Raw genomic sequence first — 14,497 nt, forward strand, 5'->3', positions numbered from 1 at the left:
GTCTTTGTTTTGTGTGTGTGTGTGTATTGGCAGGTGGTAGTGGCTGTTGAGTTGTCTGGTTTTCTTGTGATTCAGTTAGGGGTTGGGAGGTGTCGACCCCCCGGGCAGATGTTGCATGGGAAATACCTGTGTTTCCCTGAAGAGGGGGACCCTCGCAGAGGACCTTTTGCTTCTTTTTCTTTTTGGGCTTCTTACGATTGACTTCGGTGAAGTCTTCCTCAAAATGATCAGTAATCTGAGAGCGTGGGGGGCTATCCCGGAAGAGAAGAGATTCCGGAGAGCTCTGCCCCCCCTCAGGGTCGTCCTCCCGCAATCTCTTTCTCTTGAAAGGAGAAGATATGCTGGTTTTCTCATTGGTGATTGCTTTATTAAGCTGTTTGGATTTTGGGGACTGACCAGTCCGGCTGGCCCGGTCAGTCTCATTCAGTGATTCCATGGGAATATCTGGGGCGCGGTCAGAACCGCTTGCTGTTTGGTCCATATTAAGGGACCAATCTTGCTCCCTCAGAGCAGTGGTGTCCGTTGGAAGGTAGTTATCTACCCAGATGAACGTTTCCCGCCTATCAGCAAAGGTGGTGTTTGGCAGTTTGTGTTTAGCAACTTGGCTCATCACTTACAAGGTACGGTACGGTCACCAAGAAAAAACAAGCCAAACAGCTCAGGGTTAAAAAGGCAGGATAAAAGCAGGGTAACAAAAGCGTCCCTAGACAAAGAGTGAGCTGAAGCTCACCCCTCTAGCGACTTTCACTTCTCTCCCGAGAAACACGAGGACTCCTGCAGGGCGAGTGGGAACGCCACCAAGGGCAGCTAGCCCCCTTTCTGGACCCACGCCAAGAGCAGAGGGAGCTGTGTCGTGTGTTTAAGACACAACGAAAATGTGATTGTCCCCCTTTACCCTCAGGAATTCGGGAGAAAATCGCTATTTGAGCACTGACTTGGCTATGTAAGCTCGAGGTGCGTTAAAGCAGTCGCTATGTAATCAGCATGTTTGCTTGTGAAAGAACGCACTCTACGGGCCAGCAACTGCAGTGAATTACATACAGACAGACAAAAGCCGCTAGACCACATCACAAACAGAACTCTACAATACACAGGTTTTTGCCCACACACACACACACAAACACACACACACACACAGAGAAGCCGTATATATATATGCATATCTGTATCTATAAATATATAGAGATAGGTGAGAGTGTATTTTTCGCGTGGCTATAAATTGATTCGACCTTTTCACTTTGACAGTAAGAACAACTTACGGGTGCAAGGGAAGCGTTGTGGACAGCGCAGTGGACAGCGCAGTGACATTCTAAAAATAGTAATAGTAACTTACAAACGGGAAAGCCACACGAAGGAAGGGAGATAAACGCCAAACACTGGAGAAGATAAGGAAGAGTTACTTATAATGGTGAAATGAACACAAAAACCAAAATCAGTTCAGCGCTGCGCGCTGAGAGCACGTGTTGAAATATCTCATCGATGATATTGTGTCCGGGGTGTAGCTGAATACGGTGTCCAAATTTGAAAAAGATCCAGCGAGAACTTTGGCGTTGTGATGTGGTGTAGCGGCTTTGGTGTGTCAGTATGGGGGCCCGGGTAGCTGAGGTGGAACCAAAATCGGTTCAGCGCTGCGCGCTGAGAGCACGTGTTGAAATATCTCATCGATGAGGTTGTGTCCGGGGTCTCTCTGAATAAGCCCACCAAATTTGAAGCAGATCCATCGAGAACTTTGGCCGTGCATGGCGAATACACAGATACACAGATACACAGACACACACACAGACACACAGACACAAGTCGTATATATATATATAGGATGATATGTTTGGATTAAAAACACGCTCAGAAAGTTAAAACAAAGAGAGGTACAGAAAAGCGTGCTATCCTTCTTAGCGCAACTACTACCCCGCTCTTCTTGTCAATTTCACTGCCTTTGCCATGAGCGGTGGACTGACGATGCTACGAGTATACGGTCTTGCTGAAAAATGGCGTTGCGTTCAGTTTCATTCTGTGAGTTCGACAGCTACTTGACTAAATATTGTATTTTCGCTTTACGCGACTTGTTTATTCTATTCTCTCTAAGTTATTTTCTTGCGCGTGTCCAAGCTGTATTCTGTTTTCTTCGCCCTGAGAAATTGCTGTGACTGTTCATCTCTGAAGCCGATTCGTCGGCGGAAGTAATGATATCAAGGTCAAGGTCGACGTCATGAAGTTGACCTTGCCGGTGACCTTGCACGTTGTTACCTTGGTCGTTTGCGTGACCTTGCCACCGGCCTTGACCGCTGGGTCCCGGAAGATCTGGCGGTTTGTCGACGGTCTTTTCCTGTCTCCTGCTTTTAGAAGTTTTCCGGGATACTGCCGGATGCCGATGGCTGATCGGAAAACCTGCAAATGTAGACGCCGCCGAGCTAATGTAGACAGCGTCTTCTTCAAAAAACTCGCTTTCAGATTGAAGTTCGACCTCAGATGCTTTGGAAGAACTCGGCACGTGTTGTAATGGGTACTCTCCAAAACTTCTCTGAGCTTTTCCTGATTGTCTGGGGCCACGCTGGCTTGTTGAAGCAGTCTCGGTGGTCCCAGCTCCCGTTCGTCGCGAGATCTGAACGTGTTTCTCAGCGTTTGACATCCTCGTTGCGAGACTTGTTCCGCGTTGGCATTCTTCTGGTGTTATTCTACTCCTCTCGTGGTGCTGATTCTGCTTCAGTGGCGGGTTAGGACTTTCGTCCACGCTCGTCCGCTTCCCTTCGTTTTCAGCTATCTTTCTAGCTCGTCTAGCGGCGAGTTTCCCGTGAATCCAGATTCCGATGCCGATAAGGTCTGGGATGAGAACCAGCACGAAAACGAAAGCCAACATGCCTATGCCGACATAGCCTACTGTTTGGGCTGTGGGCCTGTGATCTTCGGCGCTGATTTTGCTTCGCTTCATGGAAGAAGTCTCGATTTGTAGGGTCAGATTTTTCTTGATCTCTTTCGCTGCTTGCACGGCTGCCTCTTCGGCCTTCTTCTGCTCCTGCTGTGTTGGTTTGATGACCTTCGCACAGCGGCATTTTTGCAACTTGGGAAACGTCACTGGTCCGGGGGGTTGGGTTGAGGCTGCAGCGGTGGTTGTTGTGATTATTGGTGGTGTCTCCGTCGGGGTTAGTGCTTCTGTGGTGGTCACTGTCGTCAGTTCTGGTGTCGTCGTCTCTTCCGGTGTTGTCGTTTCTTCCGGTGTTGTCATTTCTTCCGGTGTTGTCGTCAGTTCCGGTGTTGTCGTCATTTCCGTTGTAGGTGGCTCGGTGGTCGGGCAAGTTTCTGGTTTCGTCTGCTCCGGGAAATCTGAAAATGACAAGATTTATCAATCATACGATTGTATCGTTATCTATCATAACCTCGAATTATAATGTTATGAGACACGGCACGTATTATTCTGTAATGCGCTTTTCCACTTCAGACATTTATTTAAGCTATCAGGAATTGTCAAACAAAACACACCTTACTCTTCACAGTAAAAACAGATGTTCAGATGTTTGATTATACATGTATATTCATACATTGTGAGCCTTTGTGTGCACCATGACAATTCGGTCTTGGCTTTCACGTAGGATAAGAGCATAGGTAAACTTGAAGACATGCCGACACTCAACGGCCTGGCCACTTTCTGTGCACAGTAGGAATGTGTTGGTGTGGAGTTCATTCGCTAACTAACACAAGTTTCAGTATATATGCGAAATAACCAAGTCCACTCTTCAATCTGCGATTGTGCCTTACCAAGCCTTCACCGATTTATCTCCCGCAAGTAATTTTAAATCGGCGAGAGAAAAAATATTGTAAAAAAAAAAAAAAATCAATAATAATAACAAAAAATGTTAAAGTAGTTCCATAACCAGGGATGGTCCCAGGGGAGCGAGATGTAGATCTCAACTACTCTCGGGGCCAGCTTTATGAGACCGGTGCCCACTCCTCTCCCTCGTTGCTTTTGCCAGACCCGGCGATGAACAGGGTCAGGTACCCATTTCCAGCTGGGTGGACTGGAGAGCGCTCGAATAAATCGAGTATTTGTATTTGCCCCGAGTGGGGTTCGAACCCCCGACCTCCAGCGTGAGAGGCAAACGTTCTAACCACTGGGTAAAACTGGACAATCAAACACAGAACTCACCGAACATCCACTGACCAACGACGGTTCCGTAGCTGGTGATGCTGAAGTGGTTGACCTCCAGTACTTTGCTCAGTGTCTGAGAGAGATGGACTTCGCTGCCCACTATGGACCCGGTGCCCAGGATGACGTCAGTTCCGGTCCCCGATGACGTCAGGTTCCACGACAACCAGAACTTCTTGTACTCGTTGCAATCGAGCAGCACTTCATTTTTTGAGCTGAAGGAGTTGGAGAGGATTTGAAACCGTATGTTACGTGTATGACAGTGATGGAACTATGGTGTAAAATCGCACAAAAAACAACTAGTAGGCTTTGCGTACGGACAGTTTCGGTGTTCTTATCTCTGTGTCGTCAATTCCAGGGCTGTCGTCATCTGTGTGTTGTCAGTTCCGTTTTTGTCGTCTTATTAATTCCATTTTTGTCTTCATCTGTATCGTCAATTCTACTGTTGTGGTCACCCGCGTGTCAATAATTCCGTTGTTGTCGTCATCTGTGTATTCTCAGTTCCAGTACTGTCGTCATTTGTGTCGTCAGTTCCATTGTTCAATGTTGTCGTTGTTATTTGTGGTATAGGTGGGAGCTAGCCTGGTTTTCGTTGTTGTTGTTGTTGTTGTTGTTGTTGTTGTTGTTGTTGTTAATGTTGGTCAAAAATACAAATAACATTTATGTATCGATCGATTATGGTTAAAATTCTTTTTAGTTTTTACGATTGAACGCACACAAACATGCACTATTTTGTTGTCTCGGCGTCCGCCTAAATATGATTTTTTGTCAGACTCTGAAGTCACAAGGCTCAAAGAAGGCACATCAAATGTTCAATCGATACATTATGTATTCTTCCTCTGTGTATCTCATCTATCAACTTACGCCAGACTACACGTCAGCCTGCAGTCTCCTAACCGCTGGTAGGTGTTTCCGCCAGCCCCTATCACGATCTCCACCGTGTCCACGTCCAGGTTGGTGGTCTTGCTCAACGCGATGTGCGCGTCGCTGCACGCCTTCACGGCGAACACGAGACTTGAACGGGAACTCAGGTCCGGGACCGGAACTTCCCTGTAGTTGTAGTCCGTCACAGTCTCGGTGTGCGCGCACGCTTGCACTAGGGTAATGAAATAAGATAGAATAAGATTCGTATCAGCAGTGTTGTTCCTAACCTAAGAGGACTATAGGTCAGATAATATCAGATCAGATAGGGTAAGATAAGATATGATAAGAGAAGATACAAGATAAGATCAGATAAGTAGATTTGTTCCCAGACTAGGGGGACCTTAGAACATTTGGACTTGACTGAAAATATGTATTAGTCAAAATGTCCTGCTACCAACACAAAAATCAGTCAGAAGAGCTCCTACATGTCAAAACTATCCGACTGTCGACAGGCCAGGAGTCAGAACAGTGCGTCAGATCAAAAAGTATGCGTCAGTGACCGAAGACCGAGACCTGAAAATAACACAGGCTAGATAAGATAAGATAAGATAAGATAAGATAAGATAAGATAAGATAAGATAAGATAAGATGAGACAGGACAGGACAGACAGGACAGGACCGGACCGGACCAGACCAGACCAGACCAGACCAGACCAGACCAGACAATTCTTGTTTTTCGATTCTGAATTTTGGAACGTTAGCAGTCTCACTGCTTTTGGATTTAAGAAATTGGACAAAACAAGACATTCACAAGTACACCAACCCAATGGTCTTTATAGCGGACAGAGAGACAGACAAATGATTATGAGGTAAGAGCAACAACAAAAATGTAACTAAGTGTGCGTGGGATGATATCTCTGGTAAGATGGTCAGAGTGGGGAAAAAATGCAATCTTCAGAAACACTAATTAAAGCGTGCAGTCTTTGTGGATAAAATAGCTAAAGCATGCAGTTCTTGTAAAACTATAACTAAATCATGCATTTTGTGTGTACGAAATAGCTGACTTAATCGTGCTGTTATCGCGAGAGAGAGAAAATAGAGGAATCGTGCATTTTGGTTTCTGGTGTTTGAAGAAATGGTTCAGTCGTGCACAAATAACTAAATCGTAAAAAATATTTGTGGAGTAGAAAGCTAAACTGTGCAGCCTCCAAGAAAACAAAGCTGAAACTGGCAATCTTTGTGGGAAAATAAGTTGAAGCGTTCACCATTTGGGACTTCACTGTTAAAACGTGCACTATGTGTAACAAACAAACAGTGGGTCACGGTAGCTCAGTGGGAAGGGCACTGAACTTTTGATCCGTGGGTTACGGGCTCGATTGAGGACCAAGACGGACACTGGTCAACTTATTTTTAGTATAACTCATTTGCATGTTGTTTTATACACAGTGTGACAGCAGACACATTGGGTGAGACACAGTAATGGCAAATGTTTCCGCAATTACCCATTCAAATAGCAATGACACACGGGCTGTATAAGACAGTGTGGATGTGAGCGAGTATTGGTACAGTGAAACCCCTGTTTTAAGACTCCATCTGCGTTAAGACCAGGAACCGACAAGGAATAAGATGAAAGTGTTTTTAAATTGATTTCGAAAATTTAATTTTGATCATAATTTATATATTTTTAATTTTCAGAGCTTGTTTTTAATCCAAATATAACATATTTATATGTTTTTGGAATCAGAAAATGATAAAGAATAAGATGAACGTAAATTTGGATCGTTTTTTCAGATTTTTAATGACCAAAGTCATTAATTAATTTTTAAACCACCAAGCTGAAATGCAATACCGAAGTCCGGCCTTTGTCGAAGATTGCTTGGCCAAAATTTCAATCAATTTGATTGAAAAATGAGGGTGTGACAGTGCCGCCTCAACTTTTACAAAAAGCCGGATATGACGTCATCAAAGGTATTTATCGAAAAAAGAAAAAAAACGTCTGGGGATATCATTCCCAGGAACTCTCATGTCAAATTTCATAAAGATCGGTCCAGTAGTTTGGTCTGAATCGCTCTACACACACACACGCACAGACACACACACACACATACACCACGACCCTCGTCTCGATTCCCCCTCTATGTTAAAACATTTAGTCAAAACTTGACTAAATGTAAAAAGAACATTCGTGGTCAACGTGACCTCAAAAGAGATTTGTAAAAGGCAGTAAACATATTACACATTGTAGTACGCGTCGATATGCTTTAACTGTCACTGAGTACTTCTGCCTTTTTTGTTTAAAATTAACAACATTGATAGATTTTAAAAATAAATAAAATCATGGTCAACGTGACCTTAAAAGAGGTTTATGTAAAAGGGAATTATTACAGCATTACACACTGTATTACTCGTCAATATGTTTTTACCTTCACTGAGTACTTCTTCCTTTTTTGTTTAGAACTAAGAACATTGATGAATATTTCTACAAGAACTGGTTCTTCCGGGTCAGCCTGACCGTATTTTAACTTTCCCTGCATTAAGCAATCTATCGTTATTTACTGTAGACACATACCGGGTTTCTTCTTTGTTTCTCTTTGTTTAAATGTTCGTAACACTTTGAACAGCGCTATTCCAGAATTCGTGTAATCAAGCGCTAAACGTTATCTCAGCTTGCGTGCTTTGCAATTCCCATAGCAAACAGGTTTATATAAAAAAAAAATCATTGAAATTCTATCCCCGAAAATCGATGCCATATCCCTGACTCACGCACAGTGACGCAAATGTACAGACATGTATAGGACGCACATTTACCGGAACTTACATCGTTTTCTTTCTCTGCCTCCGTCCGTCCGTCCGTCCGTCCGTCCGTCCGTCCGTCCGTTCGTCCGTCCCTCCCTCCCTCCCTCCCTCCCTCTCTCTGCATTGAGTAGCTTGTTTTTTGTTTTTATTTTTTGTTTTGTTTCTGAGTTTTCATCGCATTCTTCTGCATTGGTACAAGCTTTAGTACGTTCGTACGTAATTCTTTTATGTTCGACATGCTCTGCTTCCTGAATAAAAAAAGTCTGTCCTTTTTACCACAAGTTTGTAGGAAATTGAGTTTAGTTTAAAATTGTTTTTAAAACACCAGCTTATTGTTTGAGTCAAATTTGTTTTGTAAAAGCCTGTGAACGATTAGTCTAATGAAGCGCTTGCCAGCCATGTAATTATTCTCATTCCCTATAGTTTGCGATATTGACGTTAAAAGGAACCGACCAACCTTGACGCGAACACGAGCATGTTCGCTTCCACATATCTCTCCAGATTTGTGCATGAAATAATCCTGTCACTTGGACGCAAACAAAACAAGTCGCGTGAAGCGCAATATCAAAACACTAGATGATTACCCGCTTCGCCGGGTACCGGCTTCGCCGGGAAGAAGTAGAGCCGAATACCAGGCTGCGCCTGGGACCCGGCTTTGCGCAAAACACTGGAGACCTTCTAAAAATAGTAACGTGCAGTGACCTTCTAAAAATAGTAACCTAGTAACGGGAATATGGATTGACGCCACACGGAGGAAGGGAGATAATCGCGGCTGAAAACACTGGAGAAGATAAGGAAGAGTTACTGGTAGTGGATCCCGACAACAACAACAACAACAACAAAATCGGTTCAGCGCGCACAGCGCTGCGCGCTGAGAGCACGTGTTGAAATATCTCATCGATGAGGTTGTGTCCGGGGTGTAGCTGAATACGGTGTCCAAATTTGAAAAAGATCCACCGAGAACTTTGGCCGTGCATCGCGAACAGACAGACAGACAGACAGACACTAGTCGTATATATATATAGATAGATGTAGCCAATCTGTCGGCCTGAGCGCTTGGCTAGCCGAAACCCGAAGACCGAGACGGGTCGCGCTGCGTTGTTGTGTGGCGAGTGGGGTTATTTTGCTGAATTACATTAGCCGATTGAGATTAGTGTCACGTAACAAAATTATAATCTATAAAAATAAAAATTAAAAAATTAAAAAAAAATAAAAATTCCCACTCTGTACAGTAAGCAGCCAGGCTGTTGACTCTCGACATGTGTTTCAAGTTGAGAGATGCTCTGCTCCAATTTACGAGGGTTGGAACAACAGTTCTCGGCTGGACTGTTGAAGAGATGTTTGAGGGTTTATTTTGTTCGTTTATTTTCAACAGAGCCTGAACAGATCTGTGGATACGAACATGATCGCCTTTGTGGTAAATAATGTACCTTTAAATGGTGAGAAACGCTAATGCGACGTAATTATAGTGACATTTTCTCAATCCATTCATCGTAGACCGCCGACTGTGCCCTTTACGGGTCAGGAAAGACAATTCTGATTGTTTTTCTTTTTTCTATATTTTTAACTTTCTTTTTACATTTAGTCAAGTTTTGACTAAATGTTTTAACATAGAGGGGGAATCGAGACGAGGGTCGTGGTGTATGTGTGTGTGTCTGTGTGTCTGTGCGTGTGTGTGTGTAGAGCGATTCAGAGTAAACTACTGGACCGATCTTTATGAAATTTTGCATGAGAGTTCCTGGCATTTCCCCAGAATTTTTTTTTTTTTCAATAAATGTCTTTTATGACGTCATATCCGGCTTTTTGTAAAAGTTGAGGCGGCACTGTCACACCTTCATTTTTCAATCAAATTGATTGAAATTTTGGCCAAGCAATCTTCGACGAAGGCCGGACTTCGGTATTGCATTTCAGCATGGAGGCTTAAAAATTAATTAATGACTTTGGTCATTAAACATCTGAAAATTGTGATTAAAATTATTTTTGTATAAAACGATCCAAAATTACTTTTATTTTATTCTTCATCATGTTCTGATTCCAAAAACATAAATATGTTATATTCGGATTAAAAACAAGCTCTGAAAATTAAACATATATAAATTATGATTAAAATTAAATTTCCGAAATCGTTTTAAAAACAATTTCATCTTATTCCTTGTCGGTTCCTGATTCCAAAAACATATAGATATGATATGTTTCGATTAAAAACACGCTCAGAAAGTTAAAACGAAGAGAGGTACAGTAAAGCGTGCTATGCAGCACAGCGCAACCGCTACCGCGCTAAACAGGCTCGTCACTTTCACTGCCTTTTGCACTGCACTAGCGGCGGACTACGGTCATTGTGAAAAAATGTAGTGCGTTCAGTTTCATTCTGTGAGTTCCACAGCTTGACTAAATGTAGTAATTTCGCCTTACGCGACTTGTTTTCTTTTGCTTTTATTCTTTATTTCTTTTTTCCCCTCTCTTTTTGGCTCCATCTTTTCGTGTTCCAATCTACGCACGCGCGTTGACAATGGGTACGAACTAGAGCATAGTCAATGCGTGTGTTCGCCAGAGAAAAAAGTGTCAACAAATCCGATCCATTTTGAAAATAAAAAGTAATTGATTGCTTGTTTGCCGTGAGCACGGGAGTGGATTTGTAATCGTCATTAATAGCTGACGGTGAAGGTGAGAACACTAGCTGGAAAATTAAGACCCGCTGCTGTAGTGCATTGAAGAATACACCCGATGAAAGTTTTTGAATTTAAATATTTAAATGAGTGTGCAGAATGTCACTTAAAAACACTCTCTTTTCACGGAGCTCTTCAAACACTAGCTGCTGACACTAATGCTTTTTCTCCCCAAAAAATTAAACTCTTGTTTCATAGTTTAAAAGCAAGGTTGTCTAAAGACGCCTGCTGGCATTAATGCTAATCCCGAAATCAAACACTTCTTTGTGAAGAGGGGTGAGGTGAGGCTAATGGACTAGTCTAAAAGAGCTCAAGTAAATTGACACTTCAGTGAATTCACTATATCCAAAAATCGAAAACTTGCTGGTAAAGTTAAACTCTACTGAAATAGTCCAAGAAAAGAAAGCTAAAGCAAATCAAACCTCCACTTAGGTAATACTGCCCCATAAATCAAACACTTGCTGGCAAAAGGTTTTTTTTAGTTACAATACTAAAGCAGTTTGAAGGAGCTAAAATACATTTAAACTTGTCAACCGGATTTCGATTAGATATTAAAGGCCTGGCAGATCTGAGAGGGTGAGCCGAATCGTTTATACTGGAACGACTGTGTCTTCAAATTTGTTTAACCTTAAGTGGATTAATACCATCCCCAAATCAAACACTTTCTGACAGAGGGTGTTTAGTTAAACTACTGAAGCAGTTTGAAGAAGCTAAAGTAACGTTAACCTGTCAACGTGTGTGCAGGTCTTCGATTAACAGACAGACTCTCGTATGTGTCTCGTTATAGCCCTACTAGTGTAGCTGTCACATTTGTGATCGAATATTATTTGTAAGTGATTCAAAACAGCGTAGCCAGGAGGTGATCGTTGACACGGGTCGTGTTTGCTGACAACAAACTCGCGGAGAAAAGAGAATGTGAGATAGGAGAGAGTCCTGGTGATCCTGTACGTAAACGCCTCTGGGCTGTTAGTCTACCGTGTTTGTTGTTTTTTGTTTTTGTTTTTAAATAGATCCATACAAAAGGTCGGCACATCAATCGCAAATTGTCACGAAAAATCATCTCCTTTTTGCAGGCTGTGCAAAAAACCCGTTGCGTTTCAGTTGTTTTTATTTTTTTTACATTATTCGTATACACAACGATCTAATTTTGAACGCTGATGTAGATACTGGCCACGGTGCTCTCTTAAAGTTTCACAATGTTCTTCCAGTGATGCATTGCCTACTGCAGTCTGTTTAGCTGGGTGCATTTCACTGAAGCCAAGCAATTATATCTGGCTGCTTAAGTTTTATAAAAGCTTGATTTATTTGTATCACTGTGTTTTGTTTTATTTTATGTTTAGTTTTGTTCAGTTTTGTGTGTGCGTGGAAGGGGGGGGGTAATGTCTCTTGACTCGACTTGTCTTTCTTCTAACATGCTGATTCTATTGGTTTCTACTACTGTTGGATGTGATACGTTTGATTGTCACCAGTCTATAGCATTTAGACTTGTTTGTTTCCGTCTGATGTGCAATATTTCACAAATTCCACAAACCTCACTCTTCTGGTTCGAAATGCTTCCAATCCAAACATTTTTCCGCGCAAAAGGAAGAAATGCGCTTGGCGAACTAAACTACTCTTTTGCTCTGTTATTTCATAGTCCTACATCTAGCAAGCAAGCAGTAAATCAACAACACTCATTCTACTGGTACTAGCTACACTTGTGCATATTAAAAAATATATACTGATTTTGCATCGTAAACAGAACAGCATGTTCTTTTATCCTCCTCTTTTGTTTGTGAAATCTTCTAACTTCTGCAACACTACTTCTAGCGGTACATACTTGCTAGCCTGCTACTTTCTACACACATGCCGTGCAAGTTTACCAAAAATGCTCAGCTGACTTTCTTGAATCGAGTTAGGGTCTTGGTTAGCCTCGGCGACGCGGGCACCTGTAAGTTAGTATGTTAATAGGTGTTAGTATATTGCACACAATACAATGGAGGACATAGATAAGTTAACATTGCAGCTGCTACAGCAGGGTCGGTATGCAGGGTTGAGGTGCACGAAGCGAAAGTGGGTGCCACCCAAACGGGTGAGAACAACCCGCGGGATCTGATTCGTTACAATCACAACAAATCTTGAGATTTCAACCAATCAAACACCGCGGCTGTTTCCCGAACCGTTGGTCAGTTTCTCGTGCACCTCGGCCTAGGAGCCGAGTTGAGAGACTTTGAAGATTTTAGTCCGGGATAAATTGCATTGAGGGTACAGCTTAATTATTCCGGACTTAAGTCTCTTACCTCGACTCCTTCATACCGGCCCAAATTAAACGCACGAAACAGTATTGCAAGGGATAAGAAATAAGGTTGAGGGATGACTTATTTTTAAGAACTTACATCAGAAGAAAACTGTACATTAGTTCTTAAGAAGATACATGTTCAGACGAAGAAATTGGAGAAGTTAGTATGGAAGATTATACAGTAAATGAAAAGAACGAGTTAATATTGTAGTAAATATGTTATAGGAAAAGTATGCGTTAGCCATTACAAAAGATGCATTCAAACAAACTTATGAGTAAGTATGGCAGACATTTCAGAAGCATAAAGGTATCAGAACGTATGGTTGATAATATAGCAGCAGAATATAGTATGAAACAGTATCGCAGAAAATGTAGTAGAATGAATGTATGAGTTAATATTTTGTCCTACATGAACGAGAAAGACCGCTCATTTGAAAACTATTTGAAAAAATTATTTTGGTCAAAAATACAAATAACATTTATGTATCGATCGATTCTGGTTAGGATTCCTTTTAGTTTTTATAATTGAACGCACGCAAACATGCACCATTCTGAAGTCTCGGCTGGCCGCCTGGATATGAATGTTTGTCGGCCTCTCACGTCACACGGCCCAAAGAAGGGAAATCCAGTGTTCAATCCATACATTATCAAATGCGTAAGTAAGTCAATGTAGAGAACCAGGACACAACATTAAAATGAACGCGTATGCAAACCACAGAAGAGAAAGCTTTCTTGATATCACACTGACAACGAATTGTTGGGCTTGCTGCGTGTATCTGTTGTAATTAAGAAGTTCTTAAAAGTTCGAAGTTATTTTAGCATATAGGTTTTTTTTTATGGTCTTAACAGTTAAACATGTATTACGTTATCATTAAGATTCATGCTTTGTTAGCACTAAGCAGTTGTTTTAATCAGTCTGGTTTTCTCTTGTTTTCATCTTATGAACATTCTAAATGTTAGACTAACTTATTGTCTTGTACAGAATAACAACTGTGTGAATGGTGCTATACTGAATGAAAGAGTGTGACATGAAGTTCTTGTACATCATTGTAAAGAGTGTGAATGACGTTTTAGTTTAGATGTCAAGCGCTTAGAGCAAGCCTTTTTAACGAAAGTTTTTGATTTAGCGCTATATAAATGTTCTTCTTCTTCTTCTTATTATTATTATTATTATTATTATTATTATTATTATTATTATCATTATTATTTTAATTACGACAGCACCGATTGGCAATAAACACAATCCGGACTGTTTAAAGGTCAGGACAACAACGGAATAAATATCCTTACTTTCACAAGTATCCCCCATGAAACCGGTACCGGAACAGTTACAGATCCCATTTGGGGAACACAGTCCTCCATTCTGACATGGAGTAGCAGTCTCGCACGGGTTGATTTCTGCAAAACAAAATCAGACAACAGCTTCAAATGAAAAAGTGGTAAATTTTGTAAAACGATTAAAATCGGATAAGGGCTGTAAGATTGAAAACGGCTGTATTCTGCAAAACAGAATCAGGTAACGGCTTAAATATCTAAACCGGCTGCATGATGCAAAACAAAATCAGATAACGGCAACAAGTAGTCTCTACGACACAGAATGGAACATTGTATCACAGACTGAAAAGTTTATTTTATGCTCAAAAAGGTTAAACTCCTCATTTGACAATTAAGGAATCGGGCGTAAACAAGTGAAGAGATTTAGTCATTTGTATTCGTGAACCTGATGACATTTACTCTCGCTCCTACTGTTACCCA

General features: G+C 41.7%; 1 protein-coding gene across 1 annotated transcript; it reads right to left on the reverse strand.

The window, feature by feature from the left end:
- Positions 1-1,818: 1,818 nt before the first annotated feature.
- On the reverse strand, positions 1,819-14,140 carry LOC138947619 (protein eyes shut-like; the record flags this gene model as incomplete). The annotated part of the gene is given in 4 exon segments (XM_070319131.1): positions 1,819-3,318; positions 4,139-4,353; positions 5,003-5,234; positions 14,033-14,140. Coding segments are annotated over 4 exon segments (1,790 nt in total), but the record flags the coding sequence as incomplete, so codon positions are not given.
- Positions 14,141-14,497: the final 357 nt, after the last annotated feature.

This window comes from Littorina saxatilis, linkage group LG14 (assembly GCF_037325665.1).
Source record: "Littorina saxatilis isolate snail1 linkage group LG14, US_GU_Lsax_2.0, whole genome shotgun sequence".
Lineage (NCBI taxonomy): Eukaryota > Metazoa > Mollusca > Gastropoda > Littorinimorpha > Littorinidae > Littorina > Littorina saxatilis.